Below are 13,191 nucleotides of genomic sequence, written 5' to 3'. Positions count from 1 at the left end.
CGGACGTTACGATTATAATCCTGTCTTATTTTTTGCTAGTATGAAGCCAATCGGACCGTAGCTGTTTCTCACAGTTCTTCGATGAGGTCCAAGTTGACCTTTTGCAATTCTTCATTCAGTTATGGATTGAGGTGAGTGATCCTAGGGGTTGGTAGGCCAACTTCCACGGGGATGACCGCCTTTGCGCTGTATGTTAAGTGAAAAAGGGGTCTCCCCAGTAAAGGTTCTGGCTGTCGCCCGATAGGCCCAGAGCACTTTGGGTAATTCTTCTGCCTAAAGTCCCTTGGCAACCTCCAACTTGGTCTTAACAATTTTCAACAGGAAGCGGTTAGTGACTTTTACTTGGCCGTTAGCTTGGGGATGGCCAGGGGAAGAAAAACAGGTTTTAATGTTGAGCTCGTTGCAGAATTCTCTGAGTTTAGCGTTGTCAAACTGCTTGCCATTGTTGGAGACGATGGCCTGAGGAACCTCGAAGCGGCACATAATAGATTGCCAAATAAACCTGGTGGTATTCCACTTGGTAATCTTGGCCAAGGGCTCGACTTCTACCCACTTTGTGAAGTAATTGATGGTGACCACGACAAATTTTACTTTGTCTTGGCTGGTCGGCAAGGGGCCTACGAGATCGATTTCCAACTTGGCGAAGGGATAAGGATTGCTGAGCGTAATCAGCTCTGTTGGAGGGGTAAAAAGGATGTTGCCGAAGCGTTGGCACTTGTCGCATTTGAGTACAAAGTCAACGGTGTTTTGGTTGAGCGTGGGCAGAAGTAGTCTATCCAAAGGATTTTATGGACTAAAGATCATCCCCCAAAATGGTTGCCACAAACCCCTTCATGGATTTCTCGCATCACATATGTAGCTTGATCAGCATTTAAGCATCTGAGGTATGGTCGTGAAAACCCCTGTTTGTACAAGATGCCAATGATAATAACATAGTTAGACAACCGAGCCCGGATCTTATCGGCCTCCTGCTTATTCTCTGGTAGGACTCCCTGTTCTAAAAATGGGATGATGTCGTGGGCGCATAAGATGGGCTTTTCTTGGAGCAAGTGAACCTTTTGTTGATCTGGTGAAACGGCTGGGTAGGCCAGGTATTCAACTCGGACATCGTGGTTGAGGTCTGATTGGTCGGCTGAGGCCAACTGTGCTATTGCATCTGCTTGGAAATTCTCTACCCTGGGGATATGCTTGATGTGGAAACTATTAAAGAGGCGGGTGAGAGGGAGAGCGATGTCCTTATATGAGCGCATTGTTTTCTCTTTGGCATCAAACTCACCTGTTATCTGCCCGACGACCAACCTAGAGTCACTAAACACTCGGAGATAGATGACCCTGATGTCTCTGGCCAACTATAAACCTGCTATTAGGGCCTCATATTCGGCCTCGTTGTTACTTGCATCGAACAGAAATCGAAGAGCACACTTGAAGTATTCACCCTCTGGGATGGTGAGGATCAGGCCAGCTCCACTACCCTCTTTGCGGGATGAACCGTTAACACTAAGAGTCTAGGAGTGGGGGTCCTTTGTGTTAGGAATGGCAAGTGCTGACGTGGGGGTTATGTCTGGAGTGAGATTGGTGAATTCCAAGATAAAATCTACAATAGCCTGGCCTTTGATGGCCATTCGCAGTCGGTAGGAGATCTCGTGCTGGCTTAATTCAACAGACCATTGCATGAGCCTGCCTGACGACTCTAGTTGCTATATAACTTTTTTCAAAGACTGGTCAGTGAGAACCGCAATGGAGTGGGCTTGAAAGTAGGGCCGGAGGCATTTAGAGGCGATGACCAGAGTTAGGGCCATCTTCTCCAATAAAGGATAATTTTTTTCTGTCCCTTGAAATGTGCGGTTGATATAATAAACCGGACGCTGGACTTATAGCGATCCCGTTTTTAACCCGTCATTTGTTGTATTTCGGACTCGAGTTTAATGTTTCCATATTGTTGTTTACCTCTTTCTTCCTTGTATCTCCTGAAATGGGCCTGTGGATTGTCGTGGTTGCGTTTGGAACAGGTTAATTGCTTGTTTTTCCCAAACTTAGTTGCCCAGAATTTTGGTCGTCCGCTTGAGCGGGCCTTCTTGCGCACGAGCAGAAGTTGCAAACTCTCAATACTTGGTACGTCTGCAGAAGTACTGGAGGAGTTTTTTTCACGCTTGAGCTGCGTTTTTGACGCTAAAGCGGTTAACGCTCGAGCGGCCTTCCTTGCGCTCGAGCGGGTTGTTTGTTGTCTGCATAAGTACTGGATATGTGTATTCTACGCTCGAGCGGGATCTTTTGCGCTCGAGCGGAACAAAATGTTGTGTCTTACATTCGAGTGTAAACTTCTCCACTCGAGTGGACTGTGTGTATATCAGATTGCGAAAGTGACATTTTATATCACTTTTTCGGCTCCCTCTCTCTCTCTCTCTAACTGTCCAAAAACCTAAATCCACACCGTCTCTTTCTCTAAAATACCCTCTCTCTCTCTAGATTTTCACCTAGATCTAGTGGTCTATCAACCCTTGTGCCGTCATTAAAAGGGTGGAACTCCTCAAGATCATCACTTTGAACCGATTGAAGTTGGAATTTGGCATCTTTGAGGCTTCTCTCTTGCTTAGCTCGTCTTCTCCCTTTGAGGTAGGAATGTTCTACACCTTGTTATGGTTTTTAACCTAGATATTTGTTGTTTTGGGTAAATTGTGGGATTTGGGAGGATTTGGATAAAGTTAGGGTTTGGATTCAAAATTGAAAGAGGGATTTCTATGTTAGGCTCTATAAATGAATATGGGGTTTTGAATATGAGGTTAACTTGGGTTAAAATGGTGAGATTTAGCCTTGGAATTGATATTTGAAAAAGGGGAAAATTTGCCCTAATTTTGAGTTAAATAATTAATCTGTATAGATAATGAAATTGATATGGGAAATAAGAAATTGGGAGGATGTATGAATGAATGGTGTAGTTGGATTTGTTCAATCACTCACTTGTGGAAATTTAATAAATTATCTGTTATATAGATTGTGTATCTGTTTAGAAATATCTATTTTTGGGCTATCGGCGGAGGATAGCTATGATTGTTGTAGAAAGTGCATGAGGATTAGGTGAATCGAAACTCATCATTTAAATTGATAGTCATTGAATATGATGATGTGCTAAGACATTGAATATGTGTGATTGATAGTCAATATATATGACGGTACTCTAAATACATTGCATATGTATAATGTTTTGGGAGGAAAAAGGGGATATACTCCATGTTTTGGGAGGAGATAAGGGATGGATTCTAATGAAATTAAGTTGGCCAGAATATTCAGGGTGAAAGTCCCGAAATCATATGTATACATGGGTGCCGATCCCGCGGATAAAATTTTCGTAAAATGGCAAGATTAAAGTATTTATATGATGACTGTGTTAATTGAGAACCACAGAGTTGTAGTCTTTATTAGGTTATTTGAAGAATTATAAATATGGCTTATGAATTGAAATGAAATGAATTGAGTTGAAATGAATAATCGAGAATGGATTGGAATGTGAATATCGATATTGTGAAATTATGTGTAGAATGCATGTTGGTCAAGAATGTTGAATATACCTCTAACACTTATATCTTAGTTAAACTTCATATATTGTGTTAGAATGTTTCTACTGGGCTTTGGCTCACCCTACTTGGAACACCATTTTCAAGTTCAGGTAACATGCCTCTTCCAAGGACATAGCTTGGGAGGACTCAGGAGTTGGGAGTTCTATTTTACTATTTTGTGTTTATATTTAAAAGTTTAATTTAAGCCAAGGGCTTTGCATGTATGGAGCTTATAACTCCTTTTTGTTGTAGCCAAGAAGTGCCTTGGAAAGAGGTAAGCCCGTAGGGCATTTATTTTGTAGTTATTTACCTTACTAATATTACATGTTGTAGATTCAAGATGAACATTTATGAATGCATAACGCATGTAATATCCCTTGTAATTTGAACCCCCATTAATGAAAGTATATTAAATCTTTTGCATTTGTTCCATGTGTCAGTTGGATTGTTTGTATTATTTTTTGGGGCGTTACAAGACTGAATCTTCCTCTTTGATGAGGGCGGAGCTGACTGCCATGCGGGAGATGGTTAAGTAAAGGAAGAGGGTCTCCCCTGGAATTTCTTGAGAGAGGAGGGGATGGTTTGCCATGCATTGTTTTAGTTGTTGGAATGCCTCCTTAGACTCGGCGTTCTAGTCGAAAGCCTTTCTAAGCACCTTGAAGAACGGAAGGCACTTGTCGGTTGCCCTCGATATGAAGCGATTGAGGGCAGTTACCCTACTCGTGAGCCGCTGAACCTCTTTTATCGTTCTTGGAGACTGCATTTTTATTAAGTCCTTGATCTTTTCTAGATTGGCGTCAATTCCTCTGTGGCTGACCATAAACCCCAAAAACTTACCCGACCCAACGCCGAAGGTGCACTTCTCTGGATTTAGCTTCATCTTATACTTGCGCAAGGCTTAGAAAATGTCACAACCCGAACCTGCCTCCGTGGGTTAAGGACATAACCGGCCAGTAATCATGAGATTACCTACAGCCTCAAACTAAACTAAACGTATTTTAACAGAGTTAATGGGGGCCAAACGGAAGCAATTTAAAACTTTGTCTATAGAGCTGTGCTTACATGGCACATCATAACAAACCATACATATGCATATTAATAACTCACAACAAAATATGTACCACACCAGGTTCTGTACATACAGGATCATAATAGTCTAAGTCAACCCATCAAAACTATATACAACAGATGCAAAGTCTTCGCCAACATGACGGAATATAAATACATAACAAAAGGGCAAAGACGGGTCTCGTGCGTGAGACACAAGGGCTAACTCTCCAAAACCCTTTGCTGTTCCACATAGACTTCACTGGGGCTGGGTTTGGACTTCTCTTGGCTCACCTACAAACATATGAATGAGTGTGAGCGAAAGCCCAGTGAATAATATCAAATGCAGAAGTTATACAAACGATATATAGAACAACATGCTTCAAACGGCCTTGGGCCCAATTCATATTTCTATTTAACATATATACACAATTTAGGTCAAGTGACTACGGTTCCAAACAAACTGGCCTTTGGCCTATTTAAACTTTCATTTGTATCAAAACGGCTTCTGGCTCATTCATTCATGTCAAAACGGCCTCCGACCCATTCATTCGTGTCAAAACAGCCTCCGGCCCATTCATTCATGTCAAAACGGCCTCGGCCTCCGGCCCATTCGTTCATGTCAAAACGGCCTCCGGCCCATTCGTTCGTGTCAAAACGGCCTCCGGCCCATTCATTCATGTCAAAACAGCCTCCGGTCCATTCTTTCATGTCAAAACGGCCTCTGGCCCATTCATTCATGTCAAAACGGTCTCCAGTCCATTCATTCATGTCAAAACGGCCTCCGGCCCATTCATTCATGTCAAACGGCCTCCAACCCATTCTTTCATTTGATATAGCAAACATTGTCCACCAATCGGATCAATGAACTTATAAAACTTACATAGAAGTAAGCAATTGGACAACAACATATTTCATATATCTCTATTAAGATATTACTCACAGTGATCGGTTGGTTGGTTTGCCCTGGAGCTCGACCCTACACATTTCATGAACACAAAAGGGTCACAAACAATTCAATCTATTCTAAATTCACATTTTCCTCTTTAGGCTTCATTCTTATCTCTCTAACTCAATTACAATGCTCAATGCATGCCTAAGAGTACTTAGAAGTGAAAGAGAACAGAAAATGAAACACAGAATGTCTTTTCAAAATTTCAGAAAACAGGGTCCCCGCTCGAGCGGACTCTTGAGGCCTACAAAAGTACTGGATATGTCAAATTTACGCTCGATCGTGAACTATGGCGCTCGAGCGGAAAGCCTCTCTACATGGCTTCTCGCTCGAGCATGAACTTACCCGCTCGAGCGGACACCATGTCTGCAGAAAATACTGGGAACGCGATTTTCACGCTTGAGCGGTGGTTTCCCCGCTCGAGCGGACATCAAAATTCTGGAAAATCCAGAACATGTTCTTGAGCTTCAAATTGACATTCAAGGGCTCCAAAGCTCGAATTAAGGTACCAAAATGGAGAAATACATCATATAGCATGAGTACACAAACAACATGGAGCCAATCTTCAAAATTAATTAACGTTCCTTTTGTATAATTCAAACTCATGTCTTCAAACCTCATACAAGCTCCATATCTTTAATTATTCAAACATGCATGCTAATCTTGACTTCATTTCCATTCCAAATAATGAAAATGGTGTTCATTCTCATGGAACACAACAAAAACATGCTTGCATGTATGATTCAACACTCATATTTCCATATTCAACTTAATACATGCTTGATTATGCAAAAATCATGGTGATCCTATACATGCATGTGCACATTAACTTCAAATTCATGAATTATAGCACAACTCTTGTTCTTGATCACTAATTAATCTTTAATTCACAAAATCACAAGTTCAAACTCATGAATTTACTCAACTAGGAGCTTTATTTTCCAAGCTTATGCTTAATTCTTGAGTGTAGCTTCAAGATTACCAAGTTCCTTAGCAAATCTCTACTTTGAGCCTCTTCTCTCACTAAATCCGGCCCCTCTCTCTCTCTAGAGCATGATTTTAGAAGTTGAACTCAAAAAGAAACAAAAATGAGAGTGTAATGGCCTTAATAAGAGCTCCCTTGGTCACATTATTTTAATATAAAATAATTGAGCACTAATTCATCAAATTCAATCTAATTAATTTGATCTGAATTAATTTTCAATTAAATTTCACCGCAGGCTCTAAAAATTACGCTAATCACAATGGCACAATCAATTTCGGGTTCTGTGGCCGATAAGGCCTTCAATTTAATTTCCAAAGCAGACAAGCAAACAGATATTCCTACAGTGAACAGATAGAAATTCAAAACCACATATTTTCACATAACGGCTCACAAAATCATATTAAACATATAATCATGCTCATATTAAGGACCAATTAACATATTACGCAACAGGGATATCACAGAAAGTCTCCCGTAGGTCTGTTAAGCGATTGGAGGAGAGTTTGCGTTTGACGAGCATGTCATCGACGTAAACCTCCATATTCCGACCTATCAGGATTTTGAAGACAGCATTAAACAGGTGCTGATAAGTGGCTCCCACATTCTTCAAACCGAATGGCATCACCCGATAATGATAAGTCCCTCTATCAGTAATGAAGGAGGTGTGCTCTTGGTCAGTTGCATGCATTAAGATCTGATTGTAGCCTGAGAAGACATCTATGAAGCTAAGCATTTGGTGTCCCGCAGTTGCGTCGACCAATAAATCTATCCTGGGTGGGAGGTAGCTATCTTTAGGGCAAGCTTAGTTGAGGTCGGAGTAGTGATGCAAAGTCTCTATTTGCCATTACTTTTGCGGACCAAGACCACATTGGATAATAATTTGGGATAGTCAACGTTTCTTATGAATTGAGATTTCAATAGCTTGTCCACCTCAGTAGCGATAAGATTGTTGCATTCTGGGTGAAAGATGCACTGCTTTTGGTAGAAAGGTTGAAACTAAGGTTCGATACTGAGGCAGTGAGAAATAAAAAATGGGCCAATACCTGGCATATCTAAGTGAGTCCAAGCAAAGACATCATTATGCTCGGTTAAGAGAGCTATAAGGTGGCCTTGGCTTGAGGAGGTAGCTAGTTGCCAATCTTAGCCATTTTCGTTAGGTTAGTGAGATCAATGGGTACGTTGACTAGTTCTTCCATTGGTTCTCCTCAGATTAGCTCTCCCTCATCTCTAACATCCAGGCCTCCTATGATTATAGCCTCCCTCATTTTGACCTTTTTTAACAAGGAGACATAGCATTCTCTAGCAACTGCCTATTCACCCTACATAGTGCCGACCCCTTGATCGATTGGAAATTCATAGCCAAATGGTATGTGGAGGTCATAACTTGGAGATCGTTGAGAGTTGTGTGCCCAAGTATAATGTTGTAAGCGGAAGGACAGTTGACGACAAGGAAGTGAGGAGTTTTATGGACTGTCGTGGGTATTCTCTAATAGTGATTGAAAGCTCTGTAGAGCTGAGAGAGGTCACCCGATCCCCGGTGAAGCCGACCAGAGGGGTTTGTAGAGGTGGCATCTTTTTTTCTCTGACCTGGAGTTGTCGATAGGTGTTGAGGAAGATAATGTCTAAGGAGCTGCCATTATCGATAAGTACCCGCCTGACTCTGTAGTTCGATAAAAGAGCAGAAATGACCAAGGGGTCGTCGTGAGGGTAGTGAATGCCTGTGCAATTCGCCTCCATAAAGGTGATCGGCTCGGACAATTGCTTAGGTTGTTTGTAAGGGCAATCCACCGTCGTTACTTCCCTATCGGAGTCTTGCCTAATTTTTTTGAGTTCAGCTCGTTGTGCCGACTGAGATGGTCCACTGCACGTGAGCCCTCTAGCGATGACTTTGATCTCGCCTACTGGAGAGGCATGACCGCCTTACGCGTGGGGTTGTTATAGAGCCCGGTCATCCTGCCGCCTAAGTGGTTCAAGCTGTCTGGGAAGAGTGTATCGATCATTATGCCTTGGAGGGGTGGCCCTGGTTCTTTGATGGGGAGGGGTTGTTGTGAACCGGTTGAGACACCCTTGGCAAATCACTCTCGACTTGGTGTTTAAGGTTGACACATTCTTCAGTGGTATGGTCGTGGTCACGGTGGAAATGATAATACTTGGATTAGTCCCACCGGGTGGAGGGGGATTTTGACGGTTGGGGCCATTTGAGGTTATAGTCACGTTGGATCTGGTGCAAGACTTACTCCATAGGTTAGTAAAGAGGTGTGTACCATTCGAATCGACCAGGTGGTCGGGTAGGGGGTGGCTGGTCCGAGCGTGGAGGTCAGTCTGTATATTGGGGGGTTCAGTGGGTACATTGTGAGTGTCTGGGCTCAGGTTCTTTTCTTTTTTCCCTGGGTTGCGAGGTTTAGATGTGGAATCTTAGCGAGCTGCTAGAGAGTCTTCGACATTCATGTATTTATATGCTTTGCGAGAAGGGTGACAATTACGGTCGGGGGGTTTTTGGAGAGGGAAAAGAGAAAGTTTGATGGGCGCAAACTAGCCATGAAGGCTGTGAGGATGACCTTGTCATCATTTTCCTTTACTTGTAGGGCCTTCGTGTTGAAACGGGTAACAAAGCTACAGAGCGATTCCCTTTCGGTCTGTCGGATATTTAGTAGTTGGGTTGTCGGATGTTGTTACCGCTAAGCGCTAATGAAATGGCTCAAGAAGGATTCGCAGAGCTGGTGAAAAGAAATGACGGAGTCTAGGGAGAGTTGGCTGAACCAGAGTCACGCCGATCTTTTCAATGTGACGGGGAAAGCACGACACATGATCTTGTCTGGAAAGGCGTAGAGGATAATAAGTGTGCAATATGCTTCCACGTGGTCGACTGGATCGATGGTACCATCGAGGGTGTCAATCTATGGAATTTTAAACTTAGGGGGTAGAGCTTTATCCCTGATGGAAGCGGTAAAAGGGGAGTTGACGATGGAGGAAGGTTTGTGCTGCAAGTTCTACATGACCTATTGCAGCTAAATCTTCATGGCCCGTAGTTCTTTATCCCAAATGGGGGCATTGTCCCCACAAGCATGAAACGAGAGCTGAACACTACTAGCCTCGCCTTCATGGACGGTAGCGTGGTATGGGGGAGGGTGGTTATGGAAAGGCGGTGGTCTCTCTTGGCGAGGTTGCGAGCCTGGAAGAAGGGTGCGCAGATCGTTAAGATTCGACGGCTGAGGCTGCCAAACGAATAGTGGAAATATTCCTTGAGACATATGTGGTGGAAATTGATGATGATGTGGGCTTGCTTTGGATTTGGAAGGACTATTTGTGGTGGTGGAGGTGGGATAGGTAAGTCGCGTTGGAGCAAAGCGTTGATCAGGGCTTGGTTTTGTTCTGTCAGTCGGTTGATATTGTTGGTGAGCTCTGCGAAATATAGAGGCGGGTTATCTGGGTTGGAGGATTCGGCTTCAAGGTTGCCAGCATTGTGTTGTGAAGCCATGGACCTTATCGTGACCATCCACTCTAGAGTGGGAGGTGGGTGGTAACGGAGTTTCCTCCGGTGACAATGAGCACAATTGTCGACTAGAGACAAGGTTCCCACAGACAGCGCCAACTGATAATGCGGTAGGTCCAATGGTGGATGGGTCAGACTAATCCACACTTCTAATCAGTCTGCTAGCCTCGGTGTCCTCAAAGCGTGCCTACAAAAAGGTCCGAAAATAGGGAAGTCGTTGGACACTTCGACAATCAAATTAGGTTAGGATAGACTGTAGTTTTTTTTTTTTTTTTGAGAGAGAGGAGAAATTGGATTGAAAACTTAACATTTAACATATCTTGAAAAGGTTATTTATATCCTTTGCTCATCGTTTCCCTATCCATTCCCAGTTGTCTTGTTGGCCAAAAGTCTATAGTCCAATTGATATCGTTTATTGTGATTCTGCATACTCTGACGCTAGGGGTTTGGCTGTATTTAATGTTATAGTGGCCTCATTAAATGGCTGATGTGTGAGTGCAATAACTTTGCAGGATCTTTGTCTACTTACATGGTAATTTCCTGCTTGACAAGTGTTTGCATGCTATTGGTCCTGGCCCCAGCGTTGGTTTCTTAAAGTTATTGGGCTTTAATGCTTGGGCTGTGAGCTGTGGGCTTATCTGGGCCATGAGTTGGGCCCTCTTGGACGTCCATCAATATCAATGGACAAATTCTAAAAAAATAGAAATGATATTTATCACCCAATTTATATCTATTTTTTTATTTCACTTTTTATATGTATTCATGCCATAAAAGGCATGTACATGTGTTAGTAAAAATTATGTTAGGTCTTGATCGATAACAACAACCAAGCAATAATTTAAACAAGATAATTTAACAAGAACAACCAAGCAATTGTGGAATTGGTTCAAATGTTTCAAAAGAATGAGGATTTCTTTGGAACAACTAATAATTATAAGATAAACAAAGAGTAATTTCAAAATGAAACTATTGAAGTTTACCAAGTTACAAACTGTAAATTATAGAAGAAACTACTCCTAAGTTACAATAAACTACTCCTAAATCTAAAAGTTATGTGTTGTTGTGATGATAATGTCTCCCATCTACTTGTTTTACTTGGTCCATTTATAGGCTCACCATCGTAAACTCCACAACTGCTAGGTAGTTTCTTCTTTTGAATTGCTGACTATTAGATAGTTACTTTCACAACCACACTTTTAACACATCATGAGAAGTTCACAAGTTGCCACCATTTTATGCCCGCGTTTCCACTTCTTTTCAATTATACCATATGTTTTGGAATCATTGCATCTTGCAAAACATTATAAGAAACAACAATAATAATAAATATAAATATAAATATAAATATAAATATATATGGCCATAATTTTATGTTGAAAATAATTTATGATCTAAATCGACTGGTCACAACTAATGAGATTAGATTTGGCCATGATCGACAGGTCACAATCTATAAAATTGGATTTGGCCACAATCAACAGGCCATAATCAATAGAAAACAATTTATGATGCAAACATGTGTGACTCATTATATTTTTAAATTAGAGAAAATATCAAATCAATGTAGTTTTACAAAAATATTTACAAATCAGTTGAAAACTTTATGACTCATTATATTTTTAAGTTAGAGAAAATATCAAATCAGTGTAGGTTTACAAAAATATTTACAAATCAATAAAAAACTTTATACATACTAGTAAGTGCAAACTTCACTTTACCCTCTTGTGGTTTGGACCGGGTGCGGATTACCCCCTGACATTTGGAAATCACCACATAACTCCCATGTGATTTGTGGACTAAAACGCACTGTTAGCTTTTTTTGTCTAATATAGCCAAATGTGAAAGTCACGTGCCTCTATAGAGAATGAGTTAGTTTTTATGATGAAAATATCATTTCTACCTCTTCAAATTTATAAAAGATGCCATTCTTTTCCTATTTCTATTTTTCAACCATTAGCAGCTCCACTCTTCCTTCATTCTTTTTCTTCACCTCTTCTCTCTCCCTCTCCTCCCCTCAAACCACCACCCATATCTATCTCACCAACACCACAACCCCTCCCTTCACACGCCATCCCTAAACCCCTTCCCACATCAAATTGACTCATCTCCAAAACTATATTTTACACACACACACACACACACACACACACACACACACACACACACACACACACACATATATATGTACAGTGAAGAAAGAACGTGGTTATACAAACATATATACATTCATATACATATACATCACATATTTATTTTTCTAAAATCATATACATCATTATATATATGTGTGTGTGTGTGTGTGTTTTTGGAATCAACATCATATTTTTGGAATCATAAAATTATTTTGGATTCATCAACATCATCATCCAAAACACAGAGCAAAAACCATGGAGTTTATGAATTGGAGTACAATCAAAGAGCAAAAAGCATGAGTTTTGGGTTTTTGTTTTCGTTTTTGTGGGTTTTGATTTTTGATTTGGGAAAAAAAGAGACACTTTCATGGCTCTTGTTCACAATCTCGCTTCAGAAGGCTCCATTAATTTGCAAACCCAATTCCATATATATATCTATGTGGAACTATGCTCAATTTCAAGGTCTTTCCTTTTCACAAACCCAATTCCAATTACTTTTTTGCTACTTGTTTCTTTCACTTTTATTGACTTTTTTTTTTGAAAGTATAATTATTGTGTTGGTCGTGTTCTTTGATTTTGACGCAATGGAATAAATCACAAGAGGCTAGATATCGTTCTAGTAGATGAAAGGGGTTCTCAAATGCACGAGAAAAATAGAACATTGAATCCACAAAGAAGAGAAAATATCTTAATATTATTGATTGAATAAATAAAAGTTGTCTTTGCCATGAGGCTTACATAGCTATTTAGAATAAACTAAACCTAATACTTGTAGAAAAAACAATTCTAAAATGAATTAGGAAATGTAAATCAACACAAATTAGGAAACCTAAGAGCATTGGAAATTAAAATTCTAAACTATTTAAAATCTTAGTCAAAATCTAATTCCAAAATAATAAAATTAAGAAACCTAATAATTCTAAAACATTTATACTAAATTACAAGAATCCTAATAAAATAATATATCAAAAATATTAAAACTAAAAATATAAAAATTGTTAAAATCTTGTCCTACATCAGACTCCTCT

General features: G+C 40.6%; 1 protein-coding gene across 1 annotated transcript; it reads right to left on the bottom strand.

Annotated features, from left to right (window-relative positions):
* Nucleotides 1–800: 800 nt before the first annotated feature.
* On the bottom strand, nt 801–1,250 carry LOC145805450 (uncharacterized). Its single transcript, XM_082900585.1, has one exon. It carries the CDS (start codon nt 1,248–1,250, stop codon nt 801–803), a length of 450 nt encoding a protein of 149 aa, XP_082756711.1.
* Between the last annotated feature and the right edge of the window lie 11,941 nt (nt 1,251–13,191).

Source organism: Camellia sinensis, chromosome 13 (assembly GCF_055761805.1).
Source record: "Camellia sinensis isolate YWXY chromosome 13, ASM5576180v1, whole genome shotgun sequence".
Lineage (NCBI taxonomy): Eukaryota > Viridiplantae > Streptophyta > Magnoliopsida > Ericales > Theaceae > Camellia > Camellia sinensis.
Note: the sequence above shows the minus strand (reverse complement) of the source record. Positions and strands in the feature narration are given on the sequence as shown.

Excerpts from the sequence above, each read along its gene's own strand:
- LOC145805450 (XM_082900585.1), bottom strand. The coding sequence starts at position 1,250 with ATGCGCTCATATAAGGACATCGCTCTCCCTCTCACCCGCCTCTTTAAT.